Source organism: Pempheris klunzingeri, chromosome 14 (genome assembly GCF_042242105.1).
Source record: "Pempheris klunzingeri isolate RE-2024b chromosome 14, fPemKlu1.hap1, whole genome shotgun sequence".
In the NCBI taxonomy this organism is placed as follows: Eukaryota; Metazoa; Chordata; class Actinopteri; order Acropomatiformes; family Pempheridae; genus Pempheris; species Pempheris klunzingeri.
In genome coordinates this window covers 23,516,856-23,531,708 of record NC_092025.1, presented here as the reverse complement: position 1 = coordinate 23,531,708, position 14,853 = coordinate 23,516,856, and the positions used below count along the sequence as shown (strand labels likewise).

Below are 14,853 nucleotides of genomic sequence, written 5' to 3'. Positions count from 1 at the left end.
CTCATTTCAGCTACGGAGTGTATAAAGCACAGTCTGGAAAAGCCTCCAGTCAAAGTGAAGCTGTGACCGGCGCTGGTTACAGAAACAAAAAGCTGGAGGCAGGAAGCTTTCTGCTCTGCTTGCTCTTGAAGTTGCGGATAAGGAGTTCTGTCTGAACACAGGATGTTATTTGTTGTGCCGGGGAGAAAAGAGCACCGACCATTTAATCATCTCATCCGGCGGCCAGCAGGGCCGGTCTTATTGATGGTCTGGGCCTGACAGTGGAGCATTTTGACTGACTGAGTGGACCTGAAATACACTTAAAGGATGAAGCCTAAAAGATAAAACCTTTTCACCACAGTTCAGTTATCTTCTCACCAGTGAATCACACAAATCACCATGAACACACTCCTAAAGTTTAAACATTAAACAGCACTCGTGAATGAGCAGCAAACTTGTACCTAAGGGGAGCAAACGACTCATGTCCGTTTAAGACAGTGCCTCTATTGAAGATCAGGAAAATTCTACATGGAGGGTTTTTAGAAGACAGAAGAACTGTTTTGGTTTTTTTAGTCATCTCAAAGCTGCAAGGCAGCTGTGTCCTTGCCATGTTTGTGACCATTCACCCATTAGTATCTAATGGGTGTGAATGCCAGCCTCAACTCTGGATCTGGCCTTAGCATTGGCACCAGTACACAGCAAAGGGGCCTGAACAGTGTAAGAGCCAGCAGCCTAATCTGCCAATGGATCTTGGATCAGTGTCTCTGTGCGATACATTTCTCTATTCCCTCAGCTCAGTTGGACAGTGAAAGGCTTAACTGTAAAAGATTACCACAAATTTGTGGCTCACCCTGTTGCTGTTTTGAGAGATGAGGGGTTTTAATTCCAGTTTTGGAATCTAACTTTGTCTCATTACGGTGGATTTAAACCAGTGTTTAAAAGATGCTGATGTCTGTTTGCCCTGTAAGCTTGTTGGAGAGGACACACAAAAGGTTATGGCCCATTACTGGATAATAATGTTGGTCCGTCCTTACAAAACATGGTTCACAGCAAGATGTCATGGGCTCCATGACTCCATAGATGGGAAGCCAGTGTGGGATGAAATTATTGTCACTGCACAGGTGACCAGTATAAAGGTGTTTGCACATTAAACTGTGGGCCATAGAGCCAAAACAACGAGCTAAAGATGTTATAAATGTACGTAGAGCTGAGGGGAAATGAAGAGTCAGGCATGTTCTACTGTATTTTGATGTCTTTATGCACTCTTGGACCTTATTTACATTCAAAGTGTCCAAATCATTGAAAATTAAAATGTGTGCATCAAAAACTTCTAGAATTTGATGTTATAAATATTAGTAGCTGTTATTAGTATTGTGTAATGACAGAATACTTAAAAACAGTTGCATGTATTAGTCTTAACATTTGTTTATTGGAATATTAATTAACACACACACACCATCCATACACACACTCCATGTCACATACAATCATGATGAAGAGAAACGTTCCTCACATTATAAATCAAAAGGAAATTTCAGCTACTAACTTCTTAAACTTCCCTTTTATTTAGAGAAAAGTCAAAAAGACAGACTTGTTTCTCCCTGTATACTCTGCCATGTCTCCTCCACTCTTCCCACTGTCATTCAGCACTGACCGTCATAAGAGTAGCATAGCTCCTTCAAAGAATAGGGCAGTGTATGTGTGTGTGTGTGTGTGTGTGTGTGGTTGAGCGAGCAGCGGAGTGTGACGGTGAATGCGAGTGGAGCACAGGGGAGGGTTTGCAGCGAAACTGTCAATCCACTCAACCCACTCTGGACCTTAGCCTCCAACACCCAGGCCCAACGACGCCACTGCGAGCAGCCCATTACCTTTGTTATTATGAACATATTGATTATGGCTGCTTTAAGTGCCCCTGGGGGCGGGAAAAAAGGGGCAAGGATGTTTAACAGACGAGGCACTTCACTGTCTAGAGCCTCCTCGGGCCGGCAGTGAAAGTTCAACCAATTTTCTGTGGATGTTCATGGTCCACGAGGAATCAGTCCATATTTTCACCGTCTCTTCATTAGAGACGAGTGATTTATGTCTTTGTGTCTCTGTGTTTGTTTCGTAGGTGGGACTGGAAAAAGGTGAACTCTTAAATAAATAATAATTAAGATTTGCGATCCAGAAACATGTTTGTCTGAGAGTGTGCGGACTGAAAGCTATGGCCTCTTCTCTTGCATCAGCACAATAATCAGCACCCCACAGTTCTCTGGAGAAGCGTTGATACGAGGGATCCTAGCAGGACACTGGCAGAAGATGCATTCTGGCCCAGCTTCCTGTTACACACATATAGAGCCTCATGTCCTGCCCACGCATCGTTACAAAGAGGTTCACTAATGACATGTGGCACAGAAAAAGACTCCTCAAACCATGTCACGATTTTTCATTGTAATATCAGGCTTTAGTACGGAGCTTGGCAAAGAGCTTGGGGGGGGGTGGGGGTGGGGGGGAGTCTGGTGGCAGTTAATTAATGTTTTTCACTTCAAACTGTAAGAAATTGGAATTGATTACTGGCTCAGCAACCTGGACGAGTCAAAGGAAAACTCCCTTTTATCCTCGGATGTCACCTGACCTTTTACCTGGTAATATCTCTGTTTCCTTGGTAACCCCTGAGGGACTGAGTAATACCTGGACCCCAGTCAATGCCCTTGGAATATTATTGTGCTGCGTTGCTGCCTCTGCGCTCCTTTGTTGCCAATGAAGCAGACAGAGAGAGCGAGCGATGTATATCTCAGTCGATTATTTAGCTCTGCAGCTGCATTCATTTAGAATGATGTTCAGACAGTCACGTCAGAGGTGTCCGGTTATACTGCGCATTAAATTCAATTAATGGACATCCTCCAGCCAATCTTAATTGAGTTTTCCCCGAGGCAATGGTACAATTAGCCGGAAAAATGTAAAGCAAACACTGCTGCACAATACTGTGTTTGTTTGTGTAAGCTGATTTTATGTTTGAGCAGATTGATGGAAAGAGAAAGAGCAGAGACGTTGGGCTTTTATTAGTGATTATTGATGCCACATCTGATGCTGCTAGTTTTAAATGTGTCTATTTGTTGGTGTGCATTGTTTAAAAACTCATCCGTCAGAGAACGAAGGGCAGCCAGGCTAAACGGATGGTGTGTGAGTGTGAAGTAGAAAAGAAGACGTCTGCACTTGTCACGTATGCCGACCTTGATATCATCCAGGCAGCCCGAGGTTCGTACTTCCTCCCTCGCATTCTCGTCTTGATATCCTTGTATTCCTGTCAGCCTCTTGTTTCGTCACAGACTTCCCAAAGTGCACCTTGTTAGAGGAGACAGAGAGGCAGAGACAACAGTAGGATGTCCTAAACATGGATAAACAGCAGCAGAAGAGACAGGGCTAAATGGATGTGACAGTAAATCGAGGCGGCGACAGAAACATGTTGGCATGCCAGATAAAATGGATGCAGAGCCCACGAGTCCAGTGAGATGTCTTGTAAAAGTCATCTGTGATTCACGTAGAGAGAGTCAGCTCCCTGGAGATATCTGATTAGTATCCTGCTGTGGACACTGCTGGACACATTGTTGAGCACTGCTTCCTACACACAGTACAAGACTGAGGCGGCGACACACGTCTGAGGCTTTCCTTCCTGCCTGTTTTCCTTCTTCTTGTTATTCTTCTGCTGTGTCTGAATTTTGAGAATCTTTTGCTAAAACTTGCTCTAAAGCTCCGTAAAGCCGGGAGGAGCTGCAGATGTGAATGACAATCCTCTGTAGCTTCTTCACTATGAGCAACCCCACATTGTCATTTCATTATTTTATGAGTAAAATAAGGATTATTGAGGCTTTAACGCCCCTATGTGCTGATGTTTTCAGCATCTTTTAATGGAACAAGTTTTGGTTTGTAGAAAAATGAGACCTCACTAGTTTCATTCATTACTGACATATAGAACTGTTGACATGACACCTTGAGCTGCACACAAAAAAGGCCAATTATAGGTTTTAAAACCATGTTTGCAAAACTTTTCCAGAGCCTAAAAAACATTGTTTATATGTGTGTGTGACCCACAAATAGTCTAGGAGCCGGGCAAGATAGAAATATGTATTAGTGTACATGGATATAACATGAATATAGAAGAGGCATCATCTTGGGATCTGTTTGTGTATCTATTGTGTATCTATTCCCATTTGGGCTTTGACATGCAATACAATAGGAAGTTATAGTCACTGAAGGATTCATCAACACATCAACATCAAAGATATCATAGTATTTGTATTATAATACTGAAAAACTACATTTGAGCTGCTTTTTCTAGAAATGTGTGTCTCTTAAGTTTAACTTGAGAGCTCAGCTCCGGTATGAGGTGACTGGCCGTCTGTCATAAGGCAAGAAAAAAACTAATGAATATCAATTTGAAATGGCACAAACCAAAGTGAAAGAAGTCACAGTCCACACAGCACACATTTCCATGGGGCCATGCACTTTCAAGTCACTCTCGATAAGCTCAAAGTTGTTAAGCCTGTGTGCATTTGCCCCGCTGATATGAAAGGTCTTATACTGTATATGTGGTTGAAAATAAATGCTGACGTACGGGAAAGCCCGGACCAAATTCGTGTAATCAGCCACTGCGGGAGTGTTGCTGGTCGCTGCATTTCTGAGTCATTGGGCACAGCTGTGAAAAAAACAAAGCCCAGATAATTCTTTGGAACTCTGGGTTGCATTTCTGTAAAAAGTCAAATACTCCAGCATGTATTTTTCTCTCTGGAGAGCTGAAAGAGTGTGAAAAAAAGACTGTCATACAGATATGATAACAGGATGGAGATAACTGCCGGTAACTGACTCTTCACCGCTAGTGTAACCGTTAACCATGAAGAGAGAGCTGGCTCAGTAGATCAGACGGTCGCTTCCAGGGATTACCTCTGTAATCTGGAGGCTGGAGGTAAAACTACAAGCTGGAAGATCTTCAAATTATCACTGAATGAGATGGTGAATGAACAGCTGGTCAATCGTTCAATCAATCAATCAATTAATCATTTTATAACTGACTGCATAAAACATTATTATTAGTATTCACTCCACTACAGTGTGTAAATACTAAAACACATTATAGAGGCCAGAATAAAGAAAGTGGGTAGCTTTATATGTTATTACTGATTTTACACAATTTATAAATAAGCAACTCTCCACTAAAAGCATCCTCCAGTCCAGTAAAGTCTATATACAACTCACTTTTGCAACAGCAAATGTGTTTTGAAGGAAACGTAATGCCACCTAATCGATGCTTTCTACAACAGTAATGAGGAAATGTTAATTCATTGTTCATTTACACATGTGGTAAGTTGCAATATGTTGATACTGAGTGTTTCAGTCCAGTTGTCCGAGCAGCTCTTTCACACTGACATTGTTCGACTCCAACTCAAAAGGTAAATACATCAGGAGAAAATATTAAAGAGAGTCAGGAGCCACATGAAAAGAAAGCTGTTCTCTATTTGCATGCAGCTCAACAAGATGAATGTTTTTAATGAACAGGTTGTCCATGTGAGTCCATCAATGGTCCTGCAACAGCGTAGAAAGACGAGAACTCAGTTTCATCATGTTCAGTTTGCAGCTGTCGAAATTACACAAGTCAGTTTTGCTTTTTTTAAAATCCAAATCAAATGATCGTATCAGCACGACTATTGTTAGATAGAAATCACAACACGAATACTTCGGACTCGTGTGGATACTTGAGTGTTTCCTCTCACTTTGTGTGCAGCCAAGTTCACAATTTCCTCCTCTTATATCAGAATAGTTGGTGCACTCAGTGAGGAAGTGGAACCAACACTGAGAGCACGGCCTCTTTTGTCTTGGTAATCATCCAGTGTATCTGTTTTAATGGCCAGGCTGTGGTCACTGGGTCGTTTAGTCTCTCTGTGTTGTTGTGAATGACAAAAGGTTTAACTGCTACTTTAGAGGCATCTTACCGAGTTTTCTCATATCAACCTGAGCAAGTGTCTCAATTTTTCAGCCTCATCTTTAGTTTAAGCTGCACAAAACTTTGCACCATGTTTGGATTCCCCTTGTGGGAACATGCAAACAAACTGAGATTAAAAGTCGAGCCTCGAACAAGCCGCGTTTAATATCAAATCATCCAAACGGAAACAAACGTTTGAATTAATTTGTCCAGATGTGAAGGTTTTGGTTCTCTTGGTTGGATTCACGCTTATCAGTGAGACAGGTGTGTTTGGAGAGGAAACGGGGGGAACACTCTCGGCACACAGGTCATGTGTCAGCTCAGCTGTTTATCTTGTCTCTGAAGAACATGGCAAATTAATTTTGATGAGGCTATTAACTCACCCTCTGCAACGGAGATGACATCAATCAGCCAATCAGTGTTTGGCTGATTTTAAGGACACACAACTGTCGAGCAGGCAAGAACTGTAGCTGCTGTAGACTTTCCACTTTGGCAACTCACCTTCACGAAATGTTTAACATGCCAACAAAAACTCCTGTGATTTAGAAGATAGATTAAATCCATCGTTTACAGACTGAGAGCATTTCCAGGTAATGATTTTGTTGTCCACGTAGATTAATAACATTATGGAAATGAAAGCTTTTGCTATATCCCAAATGATGACGGTGGCAGAAACAAGAAACATCATTTGCAAATGATGCTGGTCATGAGGGGGAAGCCTGGCTGGACGCCACTCGGTGGAATAAATACCTGCATTTGGTAGAAGCAGTAAAAAAAAAAACTAATTTGAAAAATGAAAACTTGTTTTTTTTTCCCCCTCTATAGGTCAACAAGACAGAAGACAAATCGCTGGAGGAGAGAGGACGCATCATGATTTCTCTTAAATACAACACCCAGAAGTCGTGCCTGGTAGTGGGCATCATACGCTGTGCTCACCTCGCCGCCATGGACGCCAACGGCTTCTCCGACCCCTACGTCAAAACGTCAGTATGCAGAGACTTGTAAAAGCACCCAGACATCATAACCAGTAAGAGCAAAACTGCTCCACAGTTTCATGTGGTGTGTTTTCGAGCCTCGTGGGGAAAGAAGCACGAGTAGTCAGACAATCGTTGTAATCAAACCCTGAGGTGAGGTCTTATTTGGACAAGAAGATTGAGGCGAACTGTAAACGTATTACCCAAACTGTCCTGGAAATCCATCATCATTTACAATCCATCTCGGTTCAACTGTGACTCGCTGTGCCGACCGCAGTTGTGTGCGCACTCTCTTTCACTTTTACCTCTAAATTAAGTGGCTTAGACAATCTGGTCTGATTGTCTAACTGCCTTCACCATGACTGCACTCCTAAAATACCTTTTGTTATTAAAAACCGATAGAAATTATGGTAAAAGCTAAGATATAATTTAATAGCAACAAAAGACAGGAATAAAATGTACCTGGGGAGTCTCCTATAGAGACCCATAATGGTCAACATTAAATATGAATTAGTCATTTTAAATAAGTTATCATATAATAATAAACCAGGGGATGCTTGACCAGGGCATTGTAGAATAATATATTAATTTTTTAAAACCGAGCTCATTATAAGGGCTGCAACTAATAATTATTTGTCAATGATTCTCTTTTACTGATTGATCGTTCTGTCTGCAAAATGTAGGAAAATAGTAAAAAAACTAAATCACAATCCTAAATCCAAGGTGACATCTTTAAATGTCTTGCTTTGGCTGAGCAACAGTTCAACACCCAAATATATTACATTTATTTTTACATGAGGCAAAGCAAAGCAGGAAGTCATCACAACCGAGAGGCTGGAAATAAATCACATCACTTCTTTACATTATAAAACTGAATGTTATTTCTATTTCAATCCGACGTTTTGAGAAAATCATTTTCAAGTGATTCGTTTATTTCATAATGCTGCTTTCAGAAGTGAAGAGCCGGTTGAGCCATTGTTGTCCGCTTCATTCAGAAGAAATAATCACGTAATGGGCTCTGGCCTGTTTGTCCCGACCGGCAGACAGAGACTTTGTCACCAAAGTGGCATTATGAAATAAATGGGGGGAAATGAACAAACTTCTGGGATGAAATAAAAATAATCTGCAACAAATAATGTTATAGTTGTAAAAAAAAGCAGGTCAGTTTTAAAATGCATGGTCGTGGTTGTATTATGTAGTTTTTCTGAGTTTACTCACACAATAATTTATTTTCTTTTATTTCATTCTCTATGTAAAGTGCAGAGGAAGCATGAATTGGTGATATATGAAATAATATATAAATATACATGTATTTCCAGAGTACCACACTGAGCCTTTAAGGTACAGAAACTACATTTGTTATCAATACTGTGCAGTTTCCACGACCAGTTTCATGGATTCATTCTTATTAACTGCTGGTCAAGGTCAGAATCTGACCTTTGCACCAGAGGAAGAAGTCGGGGGGGGGGTCACCAACATCGTTAAGAACTGGCCTCCAGGCTTCATGAATATTGATACCAAAATTTAATGGAAAACACGCTTTCAGTTGTCAAGATATCTGGGGAGTCAGTGCCATCGCCACCTTTAAGCCTCCAATCATCTGAGTTTCTCTGCAATGAAACAAGGATTTTATGAGTGTTAAGAAGCAACAACATGCATGATAGTTTACTTACACATAAAGCTACTGGTTACTTTTGCTCAGTTCCACAAACATTCCTCCTAAAAACGCAGGGCGCTCGTCACAGCAATGCTATTTATAGCGGCTGTACGATGTGGAAGTGCTGAGATGGATTAGCTGGCAGTGCTGATGTTTTAGCAGAAGAGAGGCAGACTACCTGTGATTATCAGCGGCATGAAAGACACACAGCACAAGAGGCCATCCGCGGGGCTGCAATTTGAAGGAGAGTCCTATTTATCACACCTGAACATTTCCCAAGTCTTTCATCTGGCTTAGCAATGAAAGTGCAATTAATTTCCAACTCTGCTGTGCACACCCTGAGAACAAAAGCGCCACCCGTTTCAGAGGAGAGGGGCTGGCAACAATTTCCCAACAGTTTGAGGTTGAGAAAATCTCCCTGAAGCTTGAAGGACACTCAGACAGATAATAGATTTACTGACAAGCTCATGTGAGTGGGAATAAAGGAAATGTATACTCTGTCAGGTAGACAGGGCTGCATGATTTCTCTCCTCATGTCCACCAAGACTCTCTCTGATGCATCAAAGCACAGCTGTCACACAAACTGTAAATGCTTTGCTCTATTGTGTCGACAAAATGCATGAACACAGAGTGTAGGCACGCATTAATTGACAACGTAGTGGATTGCGTTGTGAGAAATGACAGAGTACATGCCCACCTTAATAGCTTACCGTAGAGGTAAAGATATTCTAAGGAATGAGCACATCTGCTGAACAAAAGCATTAGAATGGTAGTACTGAAAAACTGCTCAGTGAAATCACATTCAGAACCATCGCAGTGCACACTAATATTGTTTGCATCCTAAATTTCACTCTTAGCTTGTTTTGCCTGGGGGTCAGTAGTCCCATTACATGACAACTATTAGGTTCACTGCAATATCCTCATCAACAACAATTCCAGCCGCCACTCCCCCAGGGGTAAGTTTGTGAGCAATAACCCACTTACCCTCCCCCTCAAGTCTCACTGTTACCTTGGGAAATTGAAGTCTGTCCAGTGAGCTCGTAAAAAGGAAAAAAAAGGGATGTGATGAGCTGCTGGACTGAAATATACCACATCAGATTGAGCATTGTTGCCCAAAACTGTTCGCTGCCAAATGGACGGAGGCAATACACAACATTTACTACACTACATAGGGGTTGGATGTAAATACAACCAGCTTTTTGCATTATTTATGAAGGCAGAGCAGAGGAAAAGGTCCAACACACACACACACACACACACAGTGGCTGTACATTCATAAACACCCAGAGCAACAGTAGCACCAACGATCTGTTTTCACCACTGACTCAAGGACTGCAGTGAATCCAAACTGAAGCTGAGTGCAGTGTTACTCATTTTGGGAACATAACACCTCAACAAATCAATATAAAATCAATTTTTATGTATATTACATTTTCCACTACATACACCCAGTGGGCAGTTTATCAGGTGCATCTAAACAAAGAACATCTGGTTTAAAAACAGTCCTGAAGTTGGATGTTGACTGAACTTTTGAAGGCTGTTGAATTGCATTATACTGAGAGATGTTTCACACATCTCAGTATAACACAACACAATTCAACGCTTACATCCAGCCAAGATGATGAAGTCAACCAAAATCCCTCTTAAACTAATTATACAGTTAAAATATGGAAGTGAAAGTAGGATTTTATGCTGCATTCATTCTCACTACCTGTACCTAATAAACTGGTGCAGTATGACTCAAAATGCTCCAACTGTCTGTCTTCACCAATCCTACACAAACACAAGCCTTTGGAAGCTGAGTAGATTATAAAAAGTCCACCAGAACACACACATAGACCCTCATATTGACATTTAGCGTTTGAAGAAACTACATACTGCAGACCTGCACTGCTGCGATGCAGCCGGAGCCTCTGGGACTGTCTCATGAGGTGTCTCCACCTCTGTAATCTCATCAAAAAGACACTAAAATGAAATTTTGTTGTTAAACTAACCGTGTATTGGGCATAAATCTTGGCGGGGAGGAGCCGCTTCGAGGGGCAGGGTGACACAACAGCATCGTTGTTCCTCTAACCGGAGAAAAAATGTGTGTAATAAAGGCACAGGTGGAGTCTCTTAAAGTCAGATAATGTAATGTAGTGTGTGTTATGTGCTGCAGCTGTAAGGCTGAATGTAGGGCAGTACCACAGCACCCTCTGGAGGACACACATGTACAGCATGATGCTTTTACATTGTGGATGAGGATTTACATAGTTGATGAGGGCCTCAAATAACAGAGCAGCATCATGTATTGGTATTGATCTTAGAAATCAATCTACAGGGATTTGCAGCATTTTCCTCGTGCTGTCCCATCCATGATGGAGGCCGCAGTAAAAGCTTGGGGGGGGGGCGGTGGCGTTAAGTCCTGTATTAAGTCTTCCTCTGTTCCCTCCTACAGGTACCTGAAGCCTGACGAGAACAAAAAGTCAAAGCACAAGACTGCTGTGAAAAAGAAGACACTCAATCCTGAGTTCAATGAGGTATAAACCACAGCTTCTAACACTAAAACCTTGCACCAATTTCCTTTTTATTTGTGTGTTTTTGGTTTTTGGTTTCCTATTTTTCTGCACTTCTATATGCTGAGTAATCTCCATAACCCCAGGACCTGCAAAAGCCAATCTGAGGGGGGGGGGCATGTGCTGTCAGAGTGAGAAGAAGCACATTTTTCTTTATTCATCACGGGATGACTTTTTGAGACCACGGCCGAACTGAGGCTGCCTGTGGATGTAGGTAGGATATGTCACAGAAGTCATGTAGCTCAGGTGTCACAGGCAGCACAGGTACTCCAGCTAACCTTGGATCTTCTCTCTACCGTGTGTCCCACCGGAGAGCAGGATTGTGATTGTGATCATGTGTGTTAATCATCCACTGCTGTTATCCCCATAATCTCCTTAAAGTTTCCCAAAACTGTTTTTCAATAGTTCCAGTTTGTTGCTCTTATCTTAGAGAGAAAATAAGTTTTTAAAGCTGCATCAGTCCATATGTTTACTCATGTAAAGGTCTTACTCGTAATAAATCCATAGTTTATCTGTAACTCCCTCTCAGCTCAGCAGAGCATCTTTCAGCTCATTGTTTGGCTGTTTGGTTTTCATGGCCCCTCAGTTTGGTTTGGTTCGCTCTCACTGCTCTCATTAGATCAATTTCCAACCGGGCAGCTGTTTTCAGAGAGCTAGCTGGTCAACACAATGGAGCTTTTAGCAGCTGAAGAGACATATTTCCCTCAGGAGTTGGTGGAGACCAAAAACAGAGCAAACCAGAAAGTGAATATTGGACTTGGAGCACGACTTGGATGCTAGCATTGCTCCACATCCCTGGAGCAACTGTACCTGCCAAAAACCAGCTGTAGCAGCTTTGAAAATGGGACATTAACGTCTTTTAGCCGTAACTTTGGAGCTTCGTGCTTCCTGTAAATTTGCTTTGAGGATTTCAGTATGCAGGAAACAAGACGAGCAATCAGCCCCCTTTTTCCTAAAGCGCTGAGCCAGAGCAGCTCAGCCTCACAGATGAACACCTCTTTTGTAACAAAAATCACTGATTGCAAATACTGTCGAAATTAGAATTGCATCGCTAAAGACCCCGAGGACCCAGCCGTGTTTTGCAGAAGGATGCCAAACATGTTTTCAAGGCTCGACGACGCCCCTCAGTGAGTCGTGGCACAAGCTCGGTTGGCTCGGAAAGCCTCTGCCTGTATACAAGTGGACGGCTCTGGCCAAACACTCACACAGGCCAGCGGCTTGACATTTCCTCTGACATTTTTTGCGCCCATATTCTTCCATCACCTCTTGGCCTTTCTGTCAGAGACGAGCAATGGGGTCTTCTTCCGTATCAAGGCATTGATTTCATTAAGGTGGAGCAGCGACCCTGATTGAACCGCAGATTGAAATGCACAATAAGTGCTCGTTTCATTTAGTGGGCGTTGTGCTTCATTGATCTAACTGTCATCCTGTCAAAGTATCCTTGTATGTGTTTTTTAATGCCTCTGCGCTCCACTCAAGATACTTCTGACACTTACAGGACACAGAATGGGTCTATTGTGTCCTGAACTAATAGGACTGCCTGCACTGACATTAACCTACGTTTTATTTTAGGCACTAACAAAAAAAAAAAAAAAAATCGTACTCAATGAGGCGCTCAGGATTATGTGAATCAATTTCACCAGAAAATGAAACAAATGTCGACCGCGCTCAGGTTTGTAATTGTGATTATGCAAACCCGCCACCATGCAGAGGAGTGTTTTGTTGTGAAGGTGGTGAAGTGGAATGGATCCTTATTCAACATGCTCAAGTCTTTTAAACCCAAATTTTAGGCCTCATACTTTGCGATGATCTGAAAGGATGTGATGTGTAATTTGCTATTGTGTGCGATGGTACCAGAAGGAGGAACGACCGGAGGTTTTACTTTCTGCTGTCCTATTTTCCGCAGGAGTTCTGTTACGACATAAAATATGCAGACCTCACCAAAAAGACCTTGGAGGTGACCGTGTGGGACTACGACATCGGAAAGTCCAACGATTTCATAGGTAGGCACAGGTGAACCGTGCCAGGCCAGCTCTGCTTTAATCAGAGATGATGACAGTGTGGGAGCTTAAATAGCTTAGACTGATATTCATCAGCATCAGCAGCACCGCTGGCCTTCTGTCCAGCTGAGTCTGCCATCTGTCCAGCCTTTCTAAGGCTGCAGGCTGGGAAACAAACAAGCACGGAGCCATGCTGGGAACTAACTGGCCCGCCATCATGCACTCCTGTCGATTTAAGCTTGTTGCAATGATGCTGAAACCCACTTCAAAGCACTCCCTTTACGTTCTCTTTTTTTTAATATGGTGATAGAAAGCAAGTTATTAGGACATTTTGGAGGAAGAAAAAGCACAAATACAGAGACATGTTAAAAAAAAGAATTATAAGAGCATCTCCTTGACCTTGAAAACAGTATTTTGGTAAAATAATCTGACCTTGTTGTCCTCTTGGACTCCTGGAAACTCCATGATAACGATTTGCTGAGGAGGACTGTTAGATGTGATTGTCCAGAAAAAGCTAGTGAGAAAGAAATCATGTTCTCATCCATCAGTGATCTAACTGGAACATGAAGTTTATATTTGTTTAAAGCAGTTATTTTTCTTTAGATAATCAGTAGACATGTGACATCTGTTCTCCACTCCATGAGGCATTTGTAAATGTTGAGATTTAAAGTTACTGACCATAGAAACAACAGTTTCCCAGGACAGTGGTGTCCACATACTTTACTAGTAGAGTAAAAGCAGCAGTGCGTCTCAAAATACTCACTCAGAAGTAAAAGTGCTGCATTCAAACCTGCTCTAAATATTCAGATAATAAGTATGAAAGTACCCTCTATGGAGGCAAAATGGCTCCGCCGTTATAGCTGGGTAATAATTACCACATTTCATTATTATCTAAACACCATTTTAATATTGTAGTTGACTGAAGTCGAGCTGATTCTAGTTATTTGATTGGATGGTTTAATATACTCTTGTGACAATATGGTGCATTTTATACTCTCATCACACTGTAGATGGGTCTCTGTAGGCAACAAAGACGGTGAATGTCAAATAAATGTGGCAGAGTGAAACATTTACCTCTGATTTCAATAGAAGGGAATAGAATAGTCACATAGAAATAAATTAAAATACTCAAGTAAAGCACAAATACCAGAATTATATATTATATATACACATATAATATTTGTAAATGACTGATTTACCATTAAAAAACCATTAGCTGCAAATTGTAAAGGCTGTTTAATACGTAGCCATCTGTTTTGTTCTGTTGCTAAGACATTATAATGATCTGCTTTCTGTTCTTATACTCTTTCATGATGTGACACACTGTACATCTCCTACACAAATCCAGCGTGTGACTCACTCTCTTCTCGTGCCTGCTTTCAGGTGGCGTATCTCTGGGTATCAATGCAAACGGAGAGAGGCTCAAACACTGGTTTGACTGCCTCAAAAACAAGGACAAGAAAATTGAGCGCTGGCACACGTTGACCAATGAATTACCTGGTTCATTAAATGACTGAAGACCCACATCCTCTTGTCCGACCCGTCGTCCCCGTGTCTCCTCCCTGGCTGCACCAGATAGGACCTCCTGCCTTTGTTTTCCCAACTCCTCCTCCCAGCTTCTTCTCTGGATTATCCTCATGTTGGCCACAGTGAACTGTGACACCTCTTTGGGAATATATTTCCTCTCAACAGGGCTCATTTAAAAATATCCAAAACCATATTTTTGTGTTCA

At 41.8% G+C, this 14,853-nt stretch overlaps 1 protein-coding gene across 1 annotated transcript in view; it reads left to right on the top strand.

The window, feature by feature from the left end:
• Positions 1 to 14,638, top strand: part of doc2b (double C2-like domains, beta) — a 107,700-nt gene extending 93,062 nt beyond the window's left edge. The window contains exons 7-10 of the mRNA XM_070843888.1: positions 6,761 to 6,918; positions 11,004 to 11,085; positions 13,028 to 13,124; positions 14,505 to 14,638. Coding sequence (XP_070699989.1) covers positions 6,761 to 6,918; positions 11,004 to 11,085; positions 13,028 to 13,124; positions 14,505 to 14,638 — 471 coding nt within the window. The remainder of the gene's footprint in view (positions 1 to 6,760; positions 6,919 to 11,003; positions 11,086 to 13,027; positions 13,125 to 14,504) is intronic.
• Positions 14,639 to 14,853: the final 215 nt, after the last annotated feature.